The following is a 25,476-nucleotide window of genomic DNA, read 5'->3' on the forward strand; positions in this document are numbered from 1 at the left end:
CTCACAGGCAGCCCTGTCAGTTTCATCCATAACTTTGTCAAGATCCATCTTAAAACCAGTTCAGTTGTTTTTCCTCACTCTTGCTATGGGGAGACTTTTCCAGAACCTGACCCCTTGGGTGGTTAGAAACCTCCTTCTAATTTCCAGCCAAAGCTTATTCACGGCCAGTTTATCACCTGTTGTTCTTGTGCCAACATTGTCCTGTAGCTTAAATCGCTCGTCTCTCACCCTGCTGTTCACCTCCCCACCTTGCCTTCCTAAACTTATCTTCAAAATTAATGGAAAGGGAACTCTCCCCTCCGCACACCAGTGCTGCCATCCCAAAAACCCACTTTCAGACTCAAAGCTTTGCAGTGAGGAGTGGCATTTTCAGAAGTACTCAGGACAGACCTAGCTGCACTGAAAGCAAAGTGAATCCTCCCTCTGACGGCAACGGGAGCAGACCTAGGCCAATGGAAAGCACATCCCTGGATGTCTGTGTGTGTGCCTGATTCGCCTCACAAGAGACAAAGCCAGGATCACGCATCCCAGTTCAGGTGAATGTTTGGAAATGTGCCAGAGAAGAAAGAGTATGAGCACTGAGACCCTCATGTTAATGAGATGAGTATTTCATGAAGATGGACAATTCAGCTCAGTTCTAGATATATTTCATTCAAAGGGTCCATATGCTGTGTATTCTGGGAGTTCGTTTAATAAAGAGTTGTGCAATGATCTTCTGCTCCTGTTTCCTGGCTTTGCTCCGCTACAGAATAAACATGATTGCGAATGCAGCGATGCCAAGGGCCTGCAATGAAACATTGGCTTCCTTTGTAAAGGGAGTGACACAAGTGGCTGGACAGATGGTCTCAGAGTGCACTGGACCCCCGAGGGATTGGAATGGATGTATCGTGATGATGAGCTTTCATGTCACAGCGGCTGCTTTAGAAGCATGCAAGCCAAGCATGGAACCGATGTGTAAAACATCCGTTGAAAAAGCACCCCTCTCTGCAGTAAATCCCACGTCTCTCTGAAATGTGGGCTTACCCATGTGAAATTCACACTCATCAAGAGATGAGCTGAGATTTCACCCAAGATGCTCTTATTACAGGGTAGTGCAGCCAGAGTTTGTGCAGCTGTTTCTGGGAGTTGCAAAGCCAGGATTGAAAATGGAAGAGAGGCGTGAATTGCTACAATCACTCGGACAAGTCTCGTCCTCATCACCAAGCTTTTTAGAGAGTCAATACACTGGTCGCACAGTGCTGTCTCTCAGTACTGTCCCCCCCATGAATGCATGCCAATGAACAGCTGTGGCCTTTGGCATTGAGAAATAAATATAGCAAAGGCATTAATTCTCACTGTGGCCACAGACTATGAACAGCCATTGGGCATGTATCGTTAAGGTCCAGAGGAGGAAGCAATAAGACAATACCAAATCTAATTTAGCCCATTAACCTGGGATCACTGCCGTACCACATTTCAGCCTAAAAACAGTATGAGATTTGCAGAAGCAATGAAAACAGTTTAATCCCACAATCTTTTTTAATACAGTTATATAACATAAATGAGCCACCTTCTCTTAAGAGCCATGGAACCCTAACAGATAAGCACACTAACTAATAAGATACAGAAAACACACTGTTAAGCCAAACATGGTTTTTGACTGAATAAAAGAAACATATAAAAAAAAGCCTGAATCCCTATTTCAATGGTCCAAGTGCACACTCATGAACCACAGCTCATATTTAACTGCTGTTTTTAAACTTTCCATTCTTATCATAAATTTTTGGCCATGAAAAAAAGAAATATCACCCCCAAAAAATAAAATGCTCACCCAACCAAATCTAAGCAAGGAGTTAGACCAGCAGCTCTCAACCTTTCCAGAGTACTGTACCCCTTTCAGGAGTCTGATTTATCTTGTGTACCCCAAGTTTCACCTAAATTAAAAACTTCTTGGATGCAAAGTCAGACATAAAAATCCAAAAGTGTCACAGCCCACCGTTACTGAAAAATGGCCTGCTTTCTCATTTGTACCATATTATATAATAAATAAATTGGAATATAAATATTGTATTTACATTTCAGTGTCTATTATATAGAGCAGTGTAAACCCAGTCACTATCTGTATGAAGTTTTAGTTTGTACTGACTTCGCTAGTGCTTTTTCTTTAGTCTGTTGTAAAAATAGGCAAATATCAAGATGAGTTGGTGTACCCCCGGGAAGACCTCTGCGTACCCCTGGTTGAGAACCACTGAGTTAGAGGAAACTTTGCATTACTGGGCAAAGTACTAGACAGATAGTCAGTTCCCATTCTGAAATGTTCCCCTGTTAGTATGTACATTTAAATCTTAAGACTGAAGTGCCATCAATAACTCACAGAGCTTGAAATAAACGTTTGGATTGTTGGCCTTAGCCCAGTATTTCCTCATATTTGTCTGCTTTCAGCAACATCCTGAATGTCAGTTAAGCTCAGTGTGTGTGTTCCTCTGATTGTTTCAATTAGGGATATGGGCAGTGCTAGAAGCAGCACAATTTCTAAGCACATTATAATTGTAAAGCAAAACATTGAAAACACCACAGAAAATGCTTTGCCTAAATTAGAGGCAAACTAAGACCTGATACAAAAAAATCTAAAAGCATTTGCAAGCCAAATAGAATTCTGTAGTGTGCAATCCACACCAAAGCAAATGACATACAACACTAATTAGTGAAGATTACACAGCAATTAACATGATTATGATTATGCTAGTTGAAATAATTTATACCATAATATCCACACTTGCATTGCAATACAATGCATGTCCAGAGAAAAAAGAATATCAACCAAATGATGCTCTTGGTTCTGCATGTATGAAAACCAGTAAAGCTCCAAGGCAGTAAGAGAGAAGAGCTTGTCCAGATTTCTCGAAGAAATTTTCCTGTCACACTATCAGTGCAAGGCAGTTCTGAAGTTTTTAATAGAAATTATTTGCTTTTGATAATATAATGTTTTAAAATAAAATAAGTAACATGGCCATTTCCTGACTGCTCCAAGACCTCCAGTTCTAATATAATAAGAATATTCAGATACTGAAATCCAAACCTAGGTGATCTCCCTTTTTCATGTCTTCAAGCGGTTCTTTCCCTATGATAGTAAACATATAAATAAATTATAAAGTTCAAAGTAATTTATTATCTGGGATTAGGCTCTGGCTATCATCCAATACAAGCAGTGACCCCCCAGAAGATCTTAAGAACAATTAGATGTATCCTGATCTGTTTTCATGGACATGAAAGTGTGACACTGTCCTCTCAAGGCTCCAGAACTACACTTGAGAGCTGTGCTGATGGCTCTATGTAGTCAGTGTTGCTGCCGTATGTGCTACCACATCTGAGAGAGATTAAGCTTTGTTTCCGAGAACTCCCTTGGACGGCAATGCCAAGGAGGCACCAGGGGAAAAGAATAGCTAGTGATGTTCATCAGCCATTGACTTGGAATTGAAATCCTTGGATGCTTTGCATTCACAAGGGCAGTGTAGCTGCAGTGAATAGTGCCACAAGATTCCCAAGATGACATAGCATGTGCTAAGTGCCACAAATATATGTCTGTCTTCTACTCCTGCTGTCTCGTAAACTAGTAACACCTCACTGAGATCATCTGGGGAAAGGGGAATTCTGCTTCAAGAGAGGAAACTGACAGCTTCCGAACAAGACCCTGCAGGAAGACTAGCACCAGAGGGACCAGAGCAAGTAGCTCTCATTCGTCAAGAAGAGTTGTCCTATGACATGAAAAGAGATTGAGTGAAACTGTGTCTCTTACTCCTCCCCTTCGCTCTTGAAGGTGGCTTCACTCACTTGTTGTAACAAGGTCTGCAGAAAATCTTTGCAGATCCCATAATCACCAGTGCTGGGCGGCACTCATCTTTGGAACTTGCAGAGAGACATTTAAAGCTTGAGCGATGTAAATATTTACTACCAGGTTGTCAGCACAGATGCCAATCGAGCCAAAATTACCACTGCAGACAAACGTAAACATTGTGCCATTTTGTCATCACTCGTCTTGGAAGAGTCAATACTAATATTGCAATGAACATGACTGAACACTCCTGCCCTCTACTGCGTGGAACTAGAAGCACATGTCACAGGTAACACACGAGTAACAGCTAATGGAGCTGCTCTGGAGTCAAAGTTCTGTCCCCGCTATCACCAGGAAGCTCCAAGTATGCATCAGTGTGAGAACCATGAAGTTTCCAGGGGGCAGTGGGTTTATTACTGTATCAATGGGCCTAGAGAAAAGAAAGACCCTTCATCCCACAGAAGACTATCTGCAAGGAACCAAGAGTGTAAGAGATGACTGCTGTAGTATAACCTAAGTCTAGTAGGGATGTGACAAATACCCAAAACCGTTATGATTTTTGTGTGTGTGTCCAGTCACTCTGGGACTGTTCAAATTGTTTGGATACTGACCCCTCCAAGTGAAGGCCCCCTGAATAGTCCCCCTATCTCCTGCATACTGGGCTTAGAAGATCTGTAGTTCAGCAATTTCAATCTTGTTACCCAAGGATGCGGTAAATTCACATAGTTTTGAAGTCACTTTCTAATAAAAAGTTGACATTTTATTCTGATTGTGAGATGTCTCTGATTCACTGGGATTGAGAGTTGACAGCCATTTTTGTCCAAAAACTTAATATCAGAGAATTACAGAAAAAGTTAATCAAATTCCTGATCTCTGTACACTGGGCTGAATATAACAGCCTTATCTCACTCCCTTTTGGGAGCTGCTAGTTCGGAAAAGGAAAACTATCCAGCATATATTAGCAAGAAATGAATGCTAGGTAGCTTTGTTTCTCATTACTGGGGATTTGGGTAAGCGAAATCTTAATAAAACTGAGATCAACTGAGACAAGACACATGGGCTCTTTCTCATTAACTCACTAGATTCATCATCTTCCATTTGTTTTCATTGGATACAGCTTCCTGCCTACTACTTCACTCTTAGATTATCTGAGGCCATTTGCAGTTATAAGGTTAGGATTTGGAATCTGCCTTTCCATGGACTTTAGAACGACTCTAAATTGTGACATCTCTTCCAGCTTGAATGCAAAGGATCATTTTGAAATTAAGCCATGGCTGGACCAATATGTTGCTTTTATCTATCTCTCTATAGAGATAAATATTGTGCTGCCGACAGTCTACATTGCTGCCTGTTTATTATAAATCCAGCACAGTTCATCTCAATAATGTAGTTTAATCCATAATTTCTGATTTATTGCCATTCATTTGCAGTTACGCCTAAGTAATTTAGACCAAAGACCTAAGACATCCATAGGAATTAAGATAAAAGCATTCTTAAACACAATGCTAGAGTAGAATTCTGCACACTAAGGATGCTCTGCTCTTTGATGAAGGACTCATCAATTTCCTATGCCTAAGTCTAACCATTGCATTTATTGGTTTTAAATTCCATTTCATACCTGCAATAGACGAGGCTCAGAAAGGCATTTTCAAACTATAACAAAAATGATTTAAAATATTAGCTGCGTGGGGACTTGCTCTTCAGAAAATTAATTCTGGTTCATATTTATTTTACCATGTAAACCTGAATTGACAGGGCTCAGACCTCTGCACAATAAGAATGGAGTGTTTAACATTATAGGGAAGACACTACTATTAATCTTGAAAAATCACATAAACTCAGTGTAGCTACATATCAGACTCTGCACACAACTACAGGGTGACTATACATCAGGTAGGCATTAAACCCCACTTTGCAATGACTGCAGTCTGAAAGTCAGGTAATGAAAAAGGTAAGTGCACAATACAAGCAAAGGCGACTTGGAGCTAGATTGTGCCATGGATTGTGTGGGCATGAGACGTGCCAGGAGGTAACCTCCCCCCTTGCCCCGCCACACTCACAAATCTGTTATGTTCCTGTATAGTCTCCCTGGCCTCGGTTCTGGGTATGCTGGAGAAAGCAGATGGATGGTGAGTGGGTAGAGGCTTGGCTGGTGCAGCTGATCTGAGGAGAGGGGTACTGCAAATAAATACTGGGATCCTGGAGAGATTCCCTTCCCTGTGCAGCCCCTGGACCAATGGAGCTATGTACCTTCTTCCACACAGGGCTCCTGGCAAAACAATGGCATAGACCTTGATCTGAGGACTTCTGAAAATCCTGCCCATGTAAGTGCTTCACATCTAGGATGTAAAGTCAATGATTGTCTGAAGATCCCCATAATACCAGGGAGGAATTTCAAATAAGATGCCCGCCTTGTGTCTTCATTTCCAGGGCTATTCGGAAGGTTTCAGTCAAATCTTTAACACTCAGGTGCCCAATTCTGAACCCCTCCTCATGCAGAGTAGCATTTTCTCATGTCAGGATTCTCTCTGGTTTCAACTGGCCTGTTCTCAGGAATAAATTCTATTCCTGCAAGCAAAGGCTGCACACTTGGCCTCTGTGCTAATGTCATTTTGTGTGTGTTTTATGTTCTGAACTTTCTCTGGGGCTAATTTCCTCAGTTTCTAGTCCCTCACAGCTAGGAGCCAAGCCGAGCCACATTTAGTATCTAGCTGTCTGGCTGCTTATATATGCTATTGTCCAACTTGCTTACAGCCTGTTTACATTTTCTTCAGAAATTAACGTGTCAGACACTTACAGACTTTAATATAAAATCTTCCCTCAGTGGTAAACATGTGAGCGTATGGCACACGAATCCACAGATAGACGGCATTATCTCTTTAAATCGCCTCTAGAGAATACATCAAGGAATATTATCCTGCTTGAAGTGTGTTTTTGAAGTAGCGGCTTTCATCCACCATTGCACTGATCCTGGTTTGGAACCAACTACCTTCTTTGATTTGATGGTTTGACCTTAAATACCACGCTCTCCCACTGAGCTTCCTTCTCCACATGTTGAAAAGAATGTAGCCTGAAACATTTTCCCAGTCTCTGGGCCAATGACTGTAGAGTACCTGACCTGATTAGGCAGTCACTTTTCTACAGCGGTTTTAAATAATGTATTAAAATTAATACACAACAGATTAACCTCTCAATTATGCCCCACAATGTAACTTTCCTTTTTCCACCTCTTTTCTCTACTCTTCAGCCTATAAAATGGCAGCTACTTTAAATGATGGTGCGATCTGTCAAACCAAGACATATTTGTAAAATGCATACTTGACAAGACATTGTTCCTGACCTTTGGTACTCTTTTGCCATTGTGTGATAACTCCCTAATTTTAACATTCATGTATAACAACATTTACAGGTGTCTCCTCTGTTCCCCTCCATGTACCTGCAAACTAGACAAGATTGGAAAAATTTTTTCCAAGAGTGCTTGCTGAAGGCTGTAGTTTAGCAGACTAAAACAGTTTATTAGTTGATGTGTTATACAAACATGCATATTGAACAAAATACGAAATTGTGTATATTTTAATTAGACAACAAGTAATGAAAATATAATAAAATATCTGTGCCAGATAAGCCACTTTGATGAATCCATCAGCAATGTTTGCAAATTGATTGATTTTCCCCCCTACTGTTTTAAAAATACACTGGCTTAAAAGAAAAATAGACGTGAAACAGTAGATGCCACCACCTGTGGTGACTGGGACTGATTCAAAAGAAAATCCTGGTGCTCATTAATCACTGATGTGGTATTATTACTGAATAACAACCGACATGCAGTAAGGCACCTGCAGCAGTTATGTTTAGGTTCTCACTTGGACCTGCAGTTGCTTTTGCATTCAGATTAGAATCACATCTCCTGAGGGTTTTGGGAGGCTCAGCAAGGACCAGCTGATTGCCCAGCTGGAGCAGGGAGACCGCATGAATGAACGGAGCCCTGTCTCTGAGGGAAGCAGCCGAGCAGATGCAGCTCAGGCACCAGTGTCTGTCCCCGCTGGGAGCGGTCAGCCGGCGGACGAGGGCTTCCCGAGACCCCCCCTTCCTAGGCGTAGGGGAAGGGCGGGGAGGAGCCCAGTGTATACCGAGGGCACCGTGATACCCCCGGCCAGCAGAGGATCCGCCCGGCGAAGCTCACCCCCCAGCAGGGGATCCTCCCGGCAACGCTCGGCATCCGTGGAGTGGAGGCGGCTGGAATATGAAAGGGAGCTGAGACGGGAGGAGCTCGAGTTAAAGAGGAAAGAGCTGGAGGAGAAGGCGAAACAGCGTGAACATGAGGAGAACCAGCGTAAACATGAGGAGAACCAGCGTAAACATGAGCGGGAGGAGAAGGAGAAACAGCGTAAACATGAGCTGGACCTGGCCCGGCTGAGGAGCAGTGAGGCCCCGGCTGCGGTGAGTGAGGGGGGGCCCAAGCCTACAAAGAGCTTTGATAAGCACTTGCTGCCCCGGCGTAAGGAGGGGGAGGACATAGATACCTTCCTGACGGCCTTTGAGAATGCCTGCGAGCTGCACAGGGTTGACCCTGCAGACAGGATCGCAGTTCTCACCCCCTTACTGGACCCCACAGCCGTGGAGGTGTACAGCCGACTGAAAGGGGCGGAGGCAGGGGACTACGAACTGTTCAAACAGGCCCTGCTCCGCGAGTTTGGGCTGACTCCTGAGATGTATCGGAAAAAGTTCCGGAGCCAGCGTAAAACCCGTGAGGTCACATACCTACAACTGGTCAACCGGGCGCAGGGGTATGCCCGCAAGTGGACAGCTGGGGCCCAAACTAAAGAGGACCTGCTTGACCTATTCATACTGGAGCACCTGTACGAGCAGTGCCCGTCCGACCTGAGGCTGTGGTTGATGGACCAGAAGCCGGAGAACCCACAGCACGCAGGCCAGCTGGCTGACCAATTTGTGGACAGTCGGGCAGGGGATGGCAGGGAGGAGTCTCGAAGGAGCAGGCCTGCCTCAACGCAGAGAGAGAGTCATCCTGGGACCTCCCAAAGGGGGCCTATGGAGAACCCCCCCAAAAGGGGAACATCCAGCGGCAGGTCCCTCCGACCCACTCAAGGGGACCCACGAGATATGGGCTGCTATCGCTGTGGCCAACGAGGTCACATACGGGCCCAGTGCCCCAAGCTCAGGGACAGACCAAGCAGACCCAACCCACAGAGGGTGGACTGGGTAAAAACCCAATCGGAGGAGGGGCTACATTCCCAGGAAAGGGGGGTTGGCAACATACCACCTGTGGATGCTCCAGGCTCCGGGTTTTTGGTTTACCGGGTGGGCGCAGGGCTGCCCCTCCGGAAAGAGTGCATTGTTTCCCTGGAAGTGGATGGGAGGAAGGTCACTGGGTACTGGGACACAGGCGCAGAGGTGACGCTGGCCCGGCCCGAGGTGGTGGCCTCAGATCGGATGGTGCCCGACACCTACCTGACCCTGATGGGCGTGGGCGGGACCCCATTCAAGGTACCCGTGGCAAGGGTACACCTGAAATGGGGGGCCAAGGAGGGCCCCAAGGATGTGGGGGTACACCAATATTTGCCCACTGATGTTTAATGGGAGGGGACCTTGAGGACTGGCCTAGTAACACCCAGAGTGCCCTGGTCGTGACTCGTAGTCAGAGTCGGCAAATGGCACTGCTCCCCGACAACGGGGAAGGTACTCGACCTGAGGTGCAGGACCCTAACTCAGGGAACGGGGAACGCCCAGGGGCACGGTGCAGAGAGGCTGCGGCCTCAGACCCAGCCAGCAAGAGAGAGCCAGTCCCCATTCCTGTCCCAGCTGCTGAGTTCCAGGCCGAGTTACAGAAAGATCCCTCCTTGCGGAAGCACCGGGACCGGGCTGACCTTAGTGCGGTACAGACCATGAGGAGAGGTTGCAAGGAGAGGTTCCTGTGGGAGAAGGGGTTCCTGTACCGAGAATGGGCTCCCCCAGGGGAAGTAGAGTCATGGGGGATCAGGAGGCAGCTGGTGGTTCCCCAGAAGTTTCGTCACAAGCTGTTGTACCTGGCTCATGACATCCCTCTCGCAGGGCACCAGGGAATCCGGCGCACCAGGCAGAGGCTGCTACAGAACTTTTACTGGCCTGGGGTCTTTACCCATGTCCGACAGTACTGCCAATCCTGTGACCCCTGCCAGAGGGTGGGGAAGGCCCGGGACAAGGGGAAAGCGGCATTGAGGCCTTTACCCATCATAGAAGAACCTTTCCAGAAGGTGGCCATGGACATAGTGGGACCCCTCAGCAAGACGACCCGGTCAGGGAAGAAATACATCCTGGTGGTGGTGGATTTTGCCACTCGCTACCCCGAGGCGGTGGCCTTGTCCTCTATCGAAGCAGACACAGTGGCAGATGCGCTGCTGACAATTTTCAGCCGGGTGGGGTTCCCCAAGGAGGTCTTAACGGACCAGGGGTCCAACTTCATGTCGGCCCTGCTCCGGTCCTTATGGCAGAAATGTGGGGTCCAGCACAACTGGGCCTCAGCGTATCACCCTCAGTCCAACGGGCTGGTAGAAAGGTTCAACGGGACGCTGAAGAGGATGCTAAAAACATTTATGAACCAGCATCCGCAAGATTGGGACAAGTACTTACCTCACCTGCTGTTTGCGTACAGGGAGGTGCCCCAGGAATCTACCGGGTTTTCACCTTTCGAACTGTTGTATGGAAGGCAGGTGAGGGGGCCCCTAGACCTGATGAGGGACGAATGGGAGGGGAAGGCCGCTCCCGAGGGAGAGTCAGTGGTGGAGTATGTCCTGACCTTCCGGGAAAGACTGGCCGAGCTCATGGGCCTGGCCAGGGAGAATCTGGCCCGAGCCCAGAGGAGGCAGAAGGTCTGGTATGACCGCACAGCACGAGCCCGTGCCTTCGCCACCGGAGATCAGGTGATGGTTCTTATCCCCGTGAGGAGAAACAAACTCCAGGCTGCCTGGGAAGGGCCCTTCAAGGTTATCAAGCAACTGAATGAGGTAAACTATGTGGTGGAGCTGTCAAACCGGGCACATCACCGTCGGGTGTACCATGTGAACATGATGAAACCATACTATGACAGGGGGAATGTGGTGTTGGCCGTGTGTGGACATTGGGAGGGGCAGGGAGATGACCCCTTAGTAGATCTATTCCCTGGGACAAAGGCTGGTTCCCCCCTGGAGGCAATTCCCCTCTCTGATCAACTGACCCCGGGCCAGCACGCTGAGATCAGGGGGGTGCTGCATCTGTACCGACAGCTGTTTTCCAACCAGCCTGGACGCACTAATTTGACTGTCCACCGGGTGGAGACCGGGTCACATCCCCCTATAAAATGCTCCCCTTTTCGGGTCACTGGGAAAACTGCCCAGGATCTTGAAAGAGAGGTCAGGGACATGCTGGCTTTGGGGGTGATCCAGCCGTCTTCCAGCCCTTGGGCCTCGCCAGTGGTGCTAGTCCCCAAAAAGGACGGGTCAATCCGGTTCTGTGTGGACTATCGAAAGCTCAATGCCATCACCGTATCTGATGCCTACCCTATGCCCAGGCCTGACGAGCTCCTAGACAAGCTGGGAGGTGCTCGGTACCTCACCACTATGGATCTTACCAAAGGCTACTGGCAAGTGCCGCTGGACGCAGATGCCAGGCTGAAATCGGCCTTTATCACCCCTCTGGGGCTCTATGAGTTTCTGACCCTGCCCTTCGGCCTCAAGGGAGCGCCGGCCACCTTCCAGCGCCTGGTGGATCAGCTACTGAGGGGGATGGAGAGTTTTGCCGTGGCGTATATTGACGACATCTGCGTCTTCAGCCAGACCTGGGAGGACCACATGTCCCAGGTTAAACAAGTCCTGGACCGACTCCGAAAGGCTGGGTTAACAGTAAAGGCTGAGAAGTGCAAGGTGGGGATGGCTGAAGTATCTTACCTGGGCCATCGGGTGGGGAGCGGCTGCCTGAAGCCGGAACCAGCCAAGGTGGAGGTGATCAGAGACTGGCCTGCTCCCCAAACCAAAAAGCAGGTCCAGGCCTTTATTGGGATGGCGGGGTACTATCGAAGGTTTGTGCCCCACTTTAGTGCCATAGCCGGCCCCATCACTGAACTGTGCAAAAAAGGGAAGCCAGACAAGGTGATTTGGACTGAGCAGTGCCAGGAGGCTTTCCGGGCGCTGAAGGAGGCTCTGGTTAGTGGCCCAGTTCTGGCAAACCCAGATTTTGACAAACCCTTTATGGTGTTCACTGATGCCTCAGACACGGGACTGGGGGCAGTGTTAATGCAGGAGGATGAAAAGGGGGAGAGACACCCCATCGTGTACCTGAGTAAGAAGCTGCTACCCCGGGAACAAAGCTACGCGGCCATCGAGAAGGAATGCCTGGCCATGGTGTGGGCCCTTAAGAAGCTAGAGCCATATCTCTTTGGGCGACACTTCACCGTGTACACCGACCACTCTCCCCTGACCTGGCTGCACCAGATGAAAGGAGCCAACGCCAAGCTCCTGAGGTGGAGCCTGCTCCTGCAGGACTATGACATGGACGTGGTCCATGTGAAGGGAAGTGCCAACCTGACAGCGGATGCGTTGTCCCGGAGAGGGGACCCTGAACTTCCCCAGGTCACTGGGCAGAGTGACCCCGCTCAGTTCAGTCTCGAAGGGGGGAGAGATGTGATGGAGTAGGGACTGTCTGTGTGGGGAGTGGGAGAGCAGGGGAGGACTTTAGGGGAGGGACGATGCCAGAGCCTGTAACCTGAGCTAGGTAAGGGAGGGGAAAGGTCACCACCTTTGCCCAGGAAGGGGACAAAGGAAGGGAGTGGCAGGAGGGAAGCAGTTTGAGTTTGGGCTTGGGGCTGGATGGGCGGAATTCAGGGGATCCTAGCTGGGATCCAAGCACCCTGAAAGCCCAGAAGGACTCGGTGGAGGGGTCCTGACTGTGCCTGCAAGCTCTGCTGTAACCTGTGTTCCTGTTGTCCAATAAACCTTCTGTTTTACTGGCTGGCTGAGAGTCACTGTGGGTCCCAGGAAGAGGGGTGCAGGGCCGGACTCCCCCACACTCCGTGACAGGTTTGCCCTCCACTGTCCACACCGAATGGGTGACAACGGTTCTGGCTGAGATATTGGTGCATTGCTTAGGAAAAGGTCTGGTAGGCAGCTCTTGTGCCATGTCGTTTGAAGCAGTCAAGAGATGGAAGGAGTTGTTCATTCCCTCTTTTCTCTCCATTAAATGGTGGGAACAGGCGTGACAGTCTCTGTGAGCAGCAGTAGACAGCACTCCAACCCTAAGCCTTTTACCTTCCCACCACCAACTGGGGCACAGATGGAGTCATGCAGACAATCACTTACTGTATAATGGCACATATTTCACTGTGTCATTTTTCTCTGCCTAGGTGGGTGAGTTTGCATGTGTCTCCAGATGTAGCTAAAGCTTTTGACAAGGCACATGATTGCTAAAGGGCAAACACAAGCCACTGGCATCACAGCACTAGAAGTCTGACTAGCATACAGAGACCCAAGCATCTCTCCTTACTCCTTGCTTCACAGCTGTGGCTATATAGCCACCCCTGACGCCTGCACAAAAAACAAGCTGTTTCTGAAGCAAATTGTGAACGGCTGCTGCACACTTTCCGATGGGGCAGAATGTTAGACCTGAGCCAGTCCTTTAGGGGACTGCAGATGATGTCACCAAAATATCAGTGTCTGGGCCAGGTGTCTTCAGTGTGCGCCTGCTCTGAGAACCTCGAGCTCTGCTGAGCTTCAGTGGCATGACTGTGTCCGTCAGAGGCAATATCAACTCCATCAGAATAGGGAGCTTGCAGCCAAACAGAAGGTGCAGGGGCTCCTGAGCATGGCTGCTCATGTGAAGCCAGGGCTGAGATCAGTCACAGAAGCAGAGGCAACGTCTCTATAAGACATCATGCTTCTTCCTCCAGGGTTGCAACAAGTGCGATCACAGCTTCTCTCTTCTTCTAGCTCTTCTATTGTTCACTAAGCCCCATATGAGACAATAGACAGCTACCTCTATTTGTGAGACCTAGAGGGAAAAGCCCAGTAGGAACCAATTAAATGGACCTCTGCCAGACCCAGGAACAAAACCACATATTTACTAAAAAGTGACAGAGTCCTGTGGCTCCTTATAGACTAACAGACGTATTGGAGCATGAGCTTTCGTGGGCGAATACCCACTTCGTCAGACGCATGACATGTATTTACTATTTGTTCTTCTCTGTTGCTAAGTAGAACTTCTAAAGTTTTGTCAAAGAAGAAAAATAATAGCTTGTTTGTTCCAAAATGTGGTTTTAAAAAGCCATGGTAGACATTTTTGTGGTTCTTGCTCAAAGTCGGTCTTGTTCTTGTTCGTTGATCACAAGCACTGGGGCACTATTATGGATACAACTTGCTGAAACGTTAAGCCTGTCCGTGGCATGGATTCACCTTCCAGCTAGATAACAATTGTCTTTTTAGACAGCTGGTTCATCCCATGTATTCTATTCAGTGTCTGTACCACACTTCAGTCCAGACCTAACAATTCACGCTGAGAACAGAGTGGCACTTTTTATTTTGAGTTTTCCCTCCTATATTCTCCTGTGGGGCCCTCCTATATTCTCCTATGGGGCTCATTCTGTCTGTACACACTTGATAGATATTTTGCACTGACAGAAGGTACAGCAGTAGTCTTAGCTTGGCAAACCCCTCTCATTAGCATCCAGCAAAGTATACATGGTCTGTGGCACATGAGATGTCCATGTGGCCTACCTTGTCCTGTCAAACAGAGAGAAATTTCAGCAGCAGCTGCCAGATATGGTTTCCATTGCCGACTTCATTCTGCTGCAAATCTGACCAAGTATCCAAAATGAAAGGGCTCAAAATAAGCATGCCCTACATTGCAAAGGCTGTCAAACAGCCACTGAACTGCTTCAAGAGTAGAAGAAAGATCTTGTGCTTAAAGCGGTGGACTGGGATTCAGGAGAGCTGGGTAAATCACTTAGACTCTCTGTGCTCCAGTTCCTCATCTATAAAACAGAGACAATAATATTTCCCTCCCTGGCATGCTGGTGAAGTGCTAAGGCACGAGGTGAAATGCACCATGGAAGAAGTATAAATTAAAAAATGTAATTTGGTTTGTGCTGTAGGCTACAATTCCTCTTTTCCCTTTTCTGGAATTGATCAGTAGTATTGTGACATGCTTGGTGATCTGACCAAAACTGGCCTGTCCATCCACTGATTCACACACATTTCCTTCGTACCACCGTCTCCACCTGCACCAAGCTTCTGCGCACAGGCGCTATGGGTGAAATCCTGACCCCACTGAAGTCAATGGGAAAAGTCCCATTAACCTCAGTGAGGCCAGGATTTCACCCTGTGATTCCGTTACTTCCTTGAAGGAGAGTAGCCACACAATTACTGTACATAAATTTGAGAACATCTAGGTGTGGGTCTGTTACAGTGTCCAGTACAAGCAATGTGAAATCCTCTCATGTTAGGTCATGGTCTTCCAACTCATTCCGAAAATGCCTCTGTCTCTCTTTAACATCACCATTTTCTGTTGCTCCATAACATTCCCATTGCTAATAGTGCTAAGGCAGCTACCAATTGCAATAGGAGCATCTATTTAGAGAAATCATAGAGTACTTCCTAACACAGTGGTTCTTAGAGGTCTGCCAGGGGATACACAACCTCATCTAGATATTTACCTAGTTTTACAACAGACTACATAAAAAGCACTAGCGAAGTCAGTACAAACTAAAATTTCATACAGACAATGACTGGTTTATACAGCTCTATGTACTATACACTGAAATGTAAGTAAAATATTTATATTCTAATCGATTTATTTTATAATTATATGGTAAAATGAGAAAGTCAGCCATTTTTCAGTAACAGTGTGCTGTGACACTTTTGTATTTTTATGTCTGATTTTATAAGCAAGTCATTTTGAACTGAGGTGGAACGAGGGGGTACGCAAGAGAAATCAGACTCCTGAAAGAGGTACAGCAGTCTGGAAAGGTTGAGAGCCACTGTCCTAACATGATACTGCAGTAATGAGGTGAGTACTAAAGATAAAGATGTGACCAAGACTGCGTGAAACAGGGAACTCTGAATACTAGTCTTAAGTTTTCCCAAACTTATTGTGACTCAAAGTTCTGGATATTGATCCGAACAGGAAGTCCAAAGCTTTTTAACATTCACCAGTCGGTAGTTCTTACCCAGCTGAATGTAGTCCCTTGTATTTAAAAGGGCAATGAACAATCATCAGAAATAAACATCAGATAGTGACCTACGTCACAATGAAATGTCATTGCTTTGGAGGTCTTGTCAAGTGACGGGTACTGGGGTGGAAGAGCTGATGTTGGCTGGTGACATGGTTTTACTCTGTAATTCTAGGAGGGCAAGATGCAGAAGTGCAGCTTCACACAGGAAATACTGTACCCTTAACATACCATTAGCCTCATAGTGCCTTGCTGTCTTGTTGCAATCTGCCAAGTTTAAAAGCACGCAAAATCAGAAACCTGCATGGCTTTTTAAAAAGAAGTAACTGATTCCAAAGCTGGCTGCTGCAGCTCCTGAGGCTCCTTGACTCCGGTGCCTTGTACATCCTGCTGTGTGTGGCACTTGGCATTTAGCGTTTAAAGTTTCTACAGAGGATATGTTTGATGTGAGCTCTCTGTTTCTCACAACTCGACCTGCAGCACATACCATCCATTACCACTGATGTTTTTCAGTCTAAGAACATTCTGGACAGCTCTTACCTCAGGCTCGGGGTGCTGCAGCTGCCCAGGGATTGCCTTGAGAGACTTCCAGCCACGCTGGGACCTGAAGGTGTCCAGGATTTGATGCTTTCTTCTGGCTCCAGACTTAGAGTGGAGCCTAAACTAGACCGATTGTCCCTGGAAGCAGAACACACCACCATTTTATTTTGCATTCACTCTGGCATGCCCTCCTTCTCCAAAGACAGCAAAGAAACCTGAGGTAAGCTGGCAAATGGGGTATTTGAAAAGCTTATCCTAAGTAGGCTATCTCATCTGGCTTTGCAGGTTCCCTGAACTGGAAACAACCATATGCCAGCCTCTCACTGTGTTGCAGAATTTGTGCTCCAGACCCAGGTCAAACCAAGCCATGCACATGAAAAGTGAAGTGGGGGAAAGATGACTAAAACCTAGATGGGTTGTCTCAGGGTGGTAGTTTGGGGTGGCTTTTGTTTGAGCTGTATTGGTCCCTTTATCCCTTTTCTTTTTTTTTTTTTTTTGCACCTTTAGATGACTGAATCTGTTCTGGTCTTTCACAGCATCAGCACAGATTGGTTCAGAGTCTGCTTTCAGTGCACATGAAACAAACTTTTCCAGGCAACATGATTTTCATGGAATTGCCACTTCAGATGGCTGTTTTCCTTATGCTGGTGAAAATGCTCTGTAACCCAGCCTGGTGGTGTGCAAACACAATCCCATCTCATTCACTGTATGTTCAGCTGTGGGAAGATGGCTTTAATCGTAAAACACAGTTCATAGAATCATCGACTTGAAGGTCACATTTGAACCAGTACTCCTGGTCTGTATCAGAGGTGGGTACAAACCTTCCAAAAGGGTTTCACACTACGTTAGGGGTTTGGTCCTGTATTCATTTGTCATTAGTGTCCACTCCTGATATGATGATAGGTTGATTCCCTTTAAGAGATTCACTTCCTTTAAAAGTACAAGCCAGTTTAATATTCTCAAATCAGACCCAGCAAAGAAAAAAAATTGAAACCATCTATCTTGGATTAATAGGCAGAATATCTAGGGAAAATGTGGAAGATCAATGTAGCTGCAGCGTATGTAAAGGCAATACATCTGAAATTCCATCTGAAACTAATCAAAGCACATCTAATACAAACACAATCACATTTTCACCAGGTATTGACACTCCTTGGAAAACGAGATTTTGACAACTATGAGTCAATATCACAAAAAATGTGAAACACTTTAACCACTCAGCAAATCTTAGGGTTCACTTACATATCTCTTCTTAAACAGGCAGATTCCAGGGCCGTCTGGACACTGTAATGAAGGAAGAAAAGATCATTGCACTTGGTGATGGATTGTGCTGTCTTTACTAAATCACAGTGGAAGTCAGAGGATCAGCTTCTGTTTAAGGAGACCAAAAACATTTCAGATTCATTGTAGCACAACTTTCTCCTCCAGCTGTCATTACAAGGAGAAGCAGAGCTACCAGGGCCTTTTCCTATCTGTCTAAAATATGTCCTAAAAATCAGACATACTGGAAATAAAGGCATATGGGTGTGTGTATGTACACACACACACACACACCACACACACACACACACACACACACACACAAAGGCCACAGTTGTGCACACTGGGGGAGAGGTATACTGGTAGAGTGATGTATGTCAGTCCAGAGCCCACTGATGGTAATGCAAGTTGTGCCAGCTGGATGGCTAACTATCCTGTAACATGCTCAAACACACAGCCCATATCTGTAGGCTGACTAATGGACAGATGTGACAAGTATATGTTATGCCTGCTGTGAGCCACAATGCTATTTGCAGTTCTTCTGCATCAGAGCATATTGGTTTTCCTAGGATCTACGTAATGCAATATGTTTGGGGCTTGATGCTGCTCTCCTGCCTGCGTGCATCAGAATTAACTCCACGGAAGTCAGAGGGGAGACACAACATCAGGCACCGATCAGTTGTAAATCTGAGTCCCCTGCAATGCATCATAAACCTGGTTTGTTATAGATCTGGTAGCGTTCAATGAACCTTCCAGAAGGACTGAATTTACTAATTCAACTTAGTAATAGGTTGGGCTTGTTTTAGGATCCACTGGTTAAAAGTTAAAGACTGCAGGGAAATGAGAAAATCTGAAGCCATGGATGTAGAAGAGGGGTAAATAACTGTAAAAAGGGCAGAACACCATTTACATCAGCACAGCAGCCTGGGGAGTCCCTGCTGAGAATTACTTCTCATCTCCAAGGAAAGCATGACTTGTATCTGAAAACAGTTCTGATTAGAAAGGGCATTTCTGAGCTCTTGGGTTTCACCCTGTTCTACCCGGTTTAATAATTAGGGAAAGAACTGCATCTTTTCAAAAAATGGTATCAATATATATGTATTATACACACACGCACACACACGCCCCATTCTTTGAAAATATATAATCTTTATATAATATTGAATAAGTATATCTTTTCAAAGAATGGTGTGTGCATGTGTGAGTGTGAGTGTGCGTGCGTGCGTGCACGCGTGGGTCACCCTTCTCTCTCTTTGTCATAATGCCCTCTTAGCAATGAGGGAACAACAATCATCAGAACGAAGCTAATCCAAGAATGGGGAATGGAAATTTTTTCTTGTCAACATTTTTCAACCAGCTCTCCTGCAAAAATGGATTCTCTCTCCCCATCCAACCTCGATTTTGAAGGCAAGGAAACGTCACAGGGCTGTCTGTTTTTTAAAATCAATAACTCTAATTTATTCAGAATCTAGTTGTCAGAAGTCTGATAATTAGATGATCTGTGGAAACGTCCTCTTCTCTCACATTAGCAGCTATGGCTGGGGTAACCCAGTGTGTGCCCCTATAAGACTGAGGCTTTGCAGGAGACTTCCTCTTGCAAAGAGAGAGGAACCCTGTATTCAGGGCAAGGGGAGCCAGGAAGAGACAGAGCAGATTTATTTTCAGGAAGAACATCCTATTAGATCTGTTGCAAGAGCAATGGCCTTGTCTGGAGGCTGTCTGGGAAAGAGACACTCCGAAGCAGTCAAAGAGACTAAAAAGCAGCTAGAAAGACAGATGGCACTGGACTGATTTACCATCAAAGAACAAATATTATAAGGGTTGTGTGAAGATGAATAATAGAAGGGAGGTGTCAGACTAGCATTTCAGGTATTTGACTGTATATGTGAAGCCATGGGGAAAAGAATGACTTTAGCTGAGTAAGAACAGGTCTTTCAAATACAGATCTGGGAAGAGCAATTAGACAATTAGCATGAGAGAGACAGCAGGGCATCATGGGTTTGGGGGCAAATTCCCCTGATCTGGAGATTATTCAGTCATTTGTTTTGTTTAGCACAAAATTCACTGCTGGAATTATTTTGCCTTTTAATTTATTGGAGAATTTTATTTTTAAATTTATCTGGTAACAGCCTTTTTAAAGGCTTGTTGTCAAGGTTTTTAGGTGGTAAATTTGACTTGCACTGGATTCATTTTCCCCAACAGTCTGAAAGCACAAGGTCACAAGCACTTCTCTGCAGGAAGGAAATGTGTTGAATAAAGATTTCAATTCCAACTGGTATTTCTGAGCCTCCTGCTGGGAACATGCATTTTTCTGAAAAGTGAGATCATTTTGTGACACTGGCACTAAAACGATTATCCCATCCAAGACTGGAAATGCTTTTCCCAGTGGCTTTAATATCTGATTAACAAACAGGAGGAAAACTTTAAAAATTAAGCATACAGTTTTAACTATTCAACACTGCCATTTTTATCATTAAGTTTAGCTGCCTCTTCGATCCTGGCCTAAATCCACTTCAGTTGTGACACAGTAAAAGGAAGTTATCCAAAGGCTGAAGGACACATGCAAAGTTAGGGCCTGGTTTTCCCATTGCCCTGTACCTTGTGTAGCCATTGCCACTTGTGTTAAAACACTGCTCTGCTGCATTGGGGGCATTCGCCTCCTATTTTGCACTGGTTCAAATGACTGCACAAGGTGAAGACCATGAGCCATGGAGCAGCAGGCTCTCATGTTCTGAAAAAACACAGCCACCGCTATATTCATGACACCAAACACAGGGGGATTAACCCTGCACCCGGTGGAAAATGGAACAGTGATATTTGGAACCAAAAATCTTTTTTCATTGATAAATGGTCTTTTTTTCTTAAAGGAAAAATTTTGCATAGTAGATGACACTCACAAACTGCTGAGTGGGATGATTTACATGAATGTAGAAAATGGACCAAGAATTTTTGTGACTAGACTATTTCCATCACAATTAGAGACATCAGGCCCACATGGTGCCTAGTGTATCTGCACTAACTTTAGAATGCTTCTCCCAGGGATGAACCTGGCCTTCTTTGTTTGGGCTTGTTTCTTTGGTTTTAGTCTAGATACCTTTCTGTATCACTTTCATCACTGGACTGCACCTCTTCGAGAGCGACCTGCAGATCCGCAATGCGTCTGATCGAGGTTTCCAGGTCAGCTTGCAAGGTCTGCCTCACGGCAAACAGCTCATCTACCTGCTTCTCCTAGGAAAAACATATGTTAAAATTAGGTTTTGCTCAGGAAAGTTGCAGACATTCAGCCATGGACCTACATATCCAAGAAGGGTAACAAACCATTCACTTACATGATGTATTTTCTTATAGAATGTATTTGTTATTATTCCAGTAACACCTAGAGATGCCAGCCAAGATCGTGCTAAGTCATGTGCGAACACATGATAAAAGACCGGTCACTGCCTCGAAGAGCTTACCGTCTGAATAGACAAGATAAGCCAGACAAAGGGTGGAAGAAAGGAAACACTGGTATCTGATGTGCAGATGGGAAACTGAGACACGGGGAGGTGAGGTGACTTCCCCAAGGTCACCCAGGAAGTCAGTAGAAGACTGTACCCAGGTCTGCAGAGTCTAGTGATTTTAACCATTAGTCTAGCTCCTCTTCCCTTCAACAGCAGCAGTGTTATGGCAGAGGTTACAGTGCACCCCCAACCTGTAAGGAGACCCCCAAACTCCTGAACATTTCCTCTCGTTTTGAATACTAACAGAGGTACATCCTCTGGTGGCTTTTGACCTTGGGTTTTGGCCTCATGTTCTTTTCTGGTTTTGCTGAAACAGCCTTTAGAACTGCATTAACCTACCATATTTCTATCCCTCAAAATAAAATGAAAAAATACAGGATCCTTTCTACCTCCTGGGGTGCAGCGGGCAGTTGTGCCTATGCTCTCTGTATGGCGGTGTTACACTGATCTGGCCAGAGGGTAGATTCCATGCTCTAGGATGCCTTTTCCATCTTTTGAGTCTTTGACCCATTGGATTTGGTTCCACCACAACTCTCTTAACGCTCAGGTTTTAAGATTCAGTTAAATTGTGCTTTATAATACAAGAACTAGGGGTCACCAAATGAAATTAATAGGTAGCAGGTTTAAAACAAATAAAAGGAAGTTCTTCTTCACGCAGCGCACAGTCAACTTGCGGAACTCCTTACCTGAGGAGGTTGTGAAGGCTGGGACTATAATAGTATTTAAAAGGGAACTGGATAAATTCATGGTGTCTAAGTCCATAAATGGCTATTAGCCAGGAAGGGTAAAGAATGGTGTCCCTAGCCTCTGTTCATCAGAGGATGGAGATGAATGGCAGGAGAGAGATCACTTGATCATTGCCTGTTAGCTTCACTTCCTCTTGGGGCGGCACGCCACGGGGGGGGCACTCTGCCGGTTGCTAGAAGGGTGGTAGGTGGCTCCGGTGAAGCTGCCGCAGGTGTGGCTGTGGAAGGTCAGCTGCTCCCGCTGCTCTGGTGGACCTCCCACAGACACACCTGCGGCAGCTCCACCAGAGCTGCGGGACCTTCGGACCCTCCACAGAAATGCCTGCGGGAGGTCCACTGGAGCCGCGGGACTGACGAGCGGCAGAGCGCCCCCCGCGGCGTGCCATTGTGCTTGGCGCAGTGAAATTGTTAGAGCCGGCCCTGCTCTGGGGCACCTGGCATTGGCCACTGTCAGTAGACAGATACTGGGCTAGATGGACCTTTGGTCTGACCTGGTACGGCCATTCTTATGTTCTTATCCAGGCGAGATGTGAGTAAGGAAGCAGCTCATTCATAAGACTAATCTGGGAACAGACCTGCTGAGAGTGCAGGGGCCAAAGGGACATTTTTTGTGTATTTCTGGGTTGCTTATCCACTTACATAACATGGTACAAACTGCTGTAAGACAGAGCTCTTTTCTGAAACATTGCCATCTTGTAAGAAAATCAGAAGCTCAATTTAAACTAATGTGGGGGGTGGGGGAAGTGTCGCAATCCTGGATTCTATTGTTCACCGTCAACATCAGCAACAGGCTGTGGCTGAGATTTTCCCATCATAATTGCCATAATGGCTGCGTGAGCTGGCGCTAATCACATAGAGATTTCACTCTTTTACCACTCACAGTCTTAACTTTGCAGTTTTAATTTGCTTTTGCGTCTTTTCAGCTCACATCTAGAAAGGCATTCTTCAGCCCGCTTTCCTGAACCGTCACATGACAGAGACAGAGCACGCGAGCTGCAAATGTAACTTGATTGAAGGTGCCAGCTGTAAAATTGCCGTCTCTGTGGTGACAAGGTGAAAGATGATTTGTAGTGCAGGCAGCGACAGGCCTTAGTGCAGGAGCCAGCCGCCTGTCAGAGTAAATAATGAAAGCCTTGGTATCACAGGGTGAGCGGCCCTTAGGGGAATAGCATTTCAGTTCATAAAACATGCAAAGAAATGTCTGAGTTGGGACTGCACACAATCACAGTCGCATTGGGGAACGCTCCGATACTTGTAGAGACTATAACTCCACCCAGATCTTTTTCAAATCTAGCGTTTCCAGGCCTTTATTTTCTGCCTATTAGGGGGGAAATGTGAGTGGACATCTGACTGATTCCCTTCATGGAACTCCCCAGCTTAGGAGTTAGAGTGGGAAAGGACATAGCAGGTCATTTTGTTCATTCTCGTGCCGATGCAGGTCAGCTGGGTATGAAAAGTGCCCCGTGATATGGCGTTCTGCTCTGGTCCTGTGGCATTATAGGCCATACAGTAGCAGACACTACACAACTGAGGTGGGAGATGCACCCAAATTAAAAAAAGCAAAATACTCTAGCCTGAGAACTTAGGCAGGAAAGTGTTAAATCCCATGGGGAGAAAATGAAGAGCTTTAGCGACCACATCCGTAATCAGCTACTTGTACATTTAAAAGCAGCAATAAAAAACCCTATTGATAAAAAAGCAAACCTTCAGATATACCGATAACGGCCCCAATTAAAATAATTCCTCCGCTCCGGGAAGATGTGACTCAATGAAATGTAGTTCACTGGCTGCATTCTGGGTTTGCTGCATTCTATTATTATTTTCCTGACATACCGACGGAGGACTGCACTCCCCCCTCAACACAAGGGGATGGAATCACTTCTCTGTATCTGGGAATTCAGCCACTTTCTTACTCAATTTGGGGAAAATAAAAGGCCTCGGAGTCTTCTACAGAGGTGAAATATTACCAAATAACGTAATCTCAGCAGCTTGCATTGTGAGGACGCTCTCTCTCCTTGGGCAGCTCTGTGCACATCAGCTTGTTTTACATTGTGTTCACATGTCGTTAGGAATGTCTACCAAATTTTAAGGCTGCAATTTTCAGTGCTGCTTTTAAGGGCTCTGGCCTGCCCGTTCCCCTTAAAAGCAGTGCCAACAGAGCCCCCAGAAAGGAAGTGAGACGTCGAGTGAAATTCACCCGTATTATACCAATGCCAGCCAAGGCGACTGCGTAAGTTCCATTCAGAGCCACAGAGGTAGATTGAACCTTGGGTCGGCCCTGGAGGATGGGGTAGCCCCTTGCAGAAGTAATGAGACAAAACTCACCCCGAGTCACAGTCTCCCCCTGCTCAGCTCGGTCTCTAGCCACGGGGAAGTAAGTTGTGACACTCCTTTCTGGGAGTACCGCTTACCTCCCTCCCTTACAGCTGGCTGGCTCTGCTGGTTGGCAACACAAGAGGGCAAGACCCATGGCTCTACCCCTCCCTTACCCCATTCATTCCCCTATGGGGTATCAGGTGCACAACCTCTTCTCTCTCCCACCCCATTAGTGAGCTTCATACTGAGTCATCGGTTCTATGCCCCCCTTGGGTCCCCTGCAAGGCTGCATAGGACCAGGACACAACCTTTCTTGGTGGGTGAGGTAGAACTTAAGTGGTGCCTAGGTCTTGTGCTAGCTCTCTACGTGGAGCTGAAATCGGTCCTCCTTCTGACATCTTAGGCCTGTATGCTCAAGTGTTTCCATTGCAGAGCTGGAGAGCTGGGTTCTAAAGGACTCTGGGCCCATCCTACAAAGTGCTGAATGAACTGCACTCCCAGAGGACTTCAGTGGAAGGGGAGGGTTCAGCACCTTTGATCTGGGATAGTGACTTCAGGAAGGTCACTTTTTACTGTTGGGGAAACCAGAGAGGCCAATATAATTCACCTTCCAAGCAGGAGCTGTGCGAGGAGGAATTCATGTTAGTAAAGAGCTCTGAGAGCCAGTGGCCAAAGGTACCAGAGATGTGCAAAGTTACAATATTTTGTGGAGACTGGGGGTTAACATTGGATGGTATTGAGCAGGTGACTTAATACATTTACATTGCCAACTGTGCTAATGATATCAATGAGCTTGGGATTCTTTCTGCAGCTTCTGGACAGAGTGGTATTAATGGTAGGCTGGAAACAGAGATTTCTAATGAACGCTGGCAGCAGGGCTTAACAATACCATTGTTCCTAAAACAGATGGATTTACAGTTGAGAGCAGTCGAGTTATTGTTATTACTAGAGGCACTGGAACTGTTCCATATACTGCCAAAAAATGTCATGCAACTTTGTATTCGCTCTTCAATAATCTTCAAGTAAGTCACTGTGCAAATCCATGTGAAAAGTAAATTTTAAGTCTGAATGCTCCAACTTTCACTGAAAGTAATTCTGAATTGTACATTCACT

General features: G+C 46.3%; 1 protein-coding gene across 1 annotated transcript in view; it reads right to left on the reverse strand.

Annotated features, from left to right (window-relative positions):
- The window catches only part of MYO18B (myosin XVIIIB), a 203,622-nt gene that overhangs the window by 20,225 nt on the left and 157,921 nt on the right, over window positions 1–25,476 (reverse strand). Inside the window, exons 40-42 of the mRNA XM_030583194.1 lie at window positions 20,896–21,029; window positions 17,784–17,825; window positions 16,542–16,679 (exon numbers count right to left, since the gene is read on the reverse strand). Coding sequence (XP_030439054.1) covers window positions 16,542–16,679; window positions 17,784–17,825; window positions 20,896–21,029 — 314 coding nt within the window. The remainder of the gene's footprint in view (window positions 1–16,541; window positions 16,680–17,783; window positions 17,826–20,895; window positions 21,030–25,476) is intronic.

The sequence above is a fragment of the Gopherus evgoodei genome, chromosome 13, assembly GCF_007399415.2.
Source record: "Gopherus evgoodei ecotype Sinaloan lineage chromosome 13, rGopEvg1_v1.p, whole genome shotgun sequence".
NCBI lineage: Eukaryota > Metazoa > Chordata > Testudines > Testudinidae > Gopherus > Gopherus evgoodei.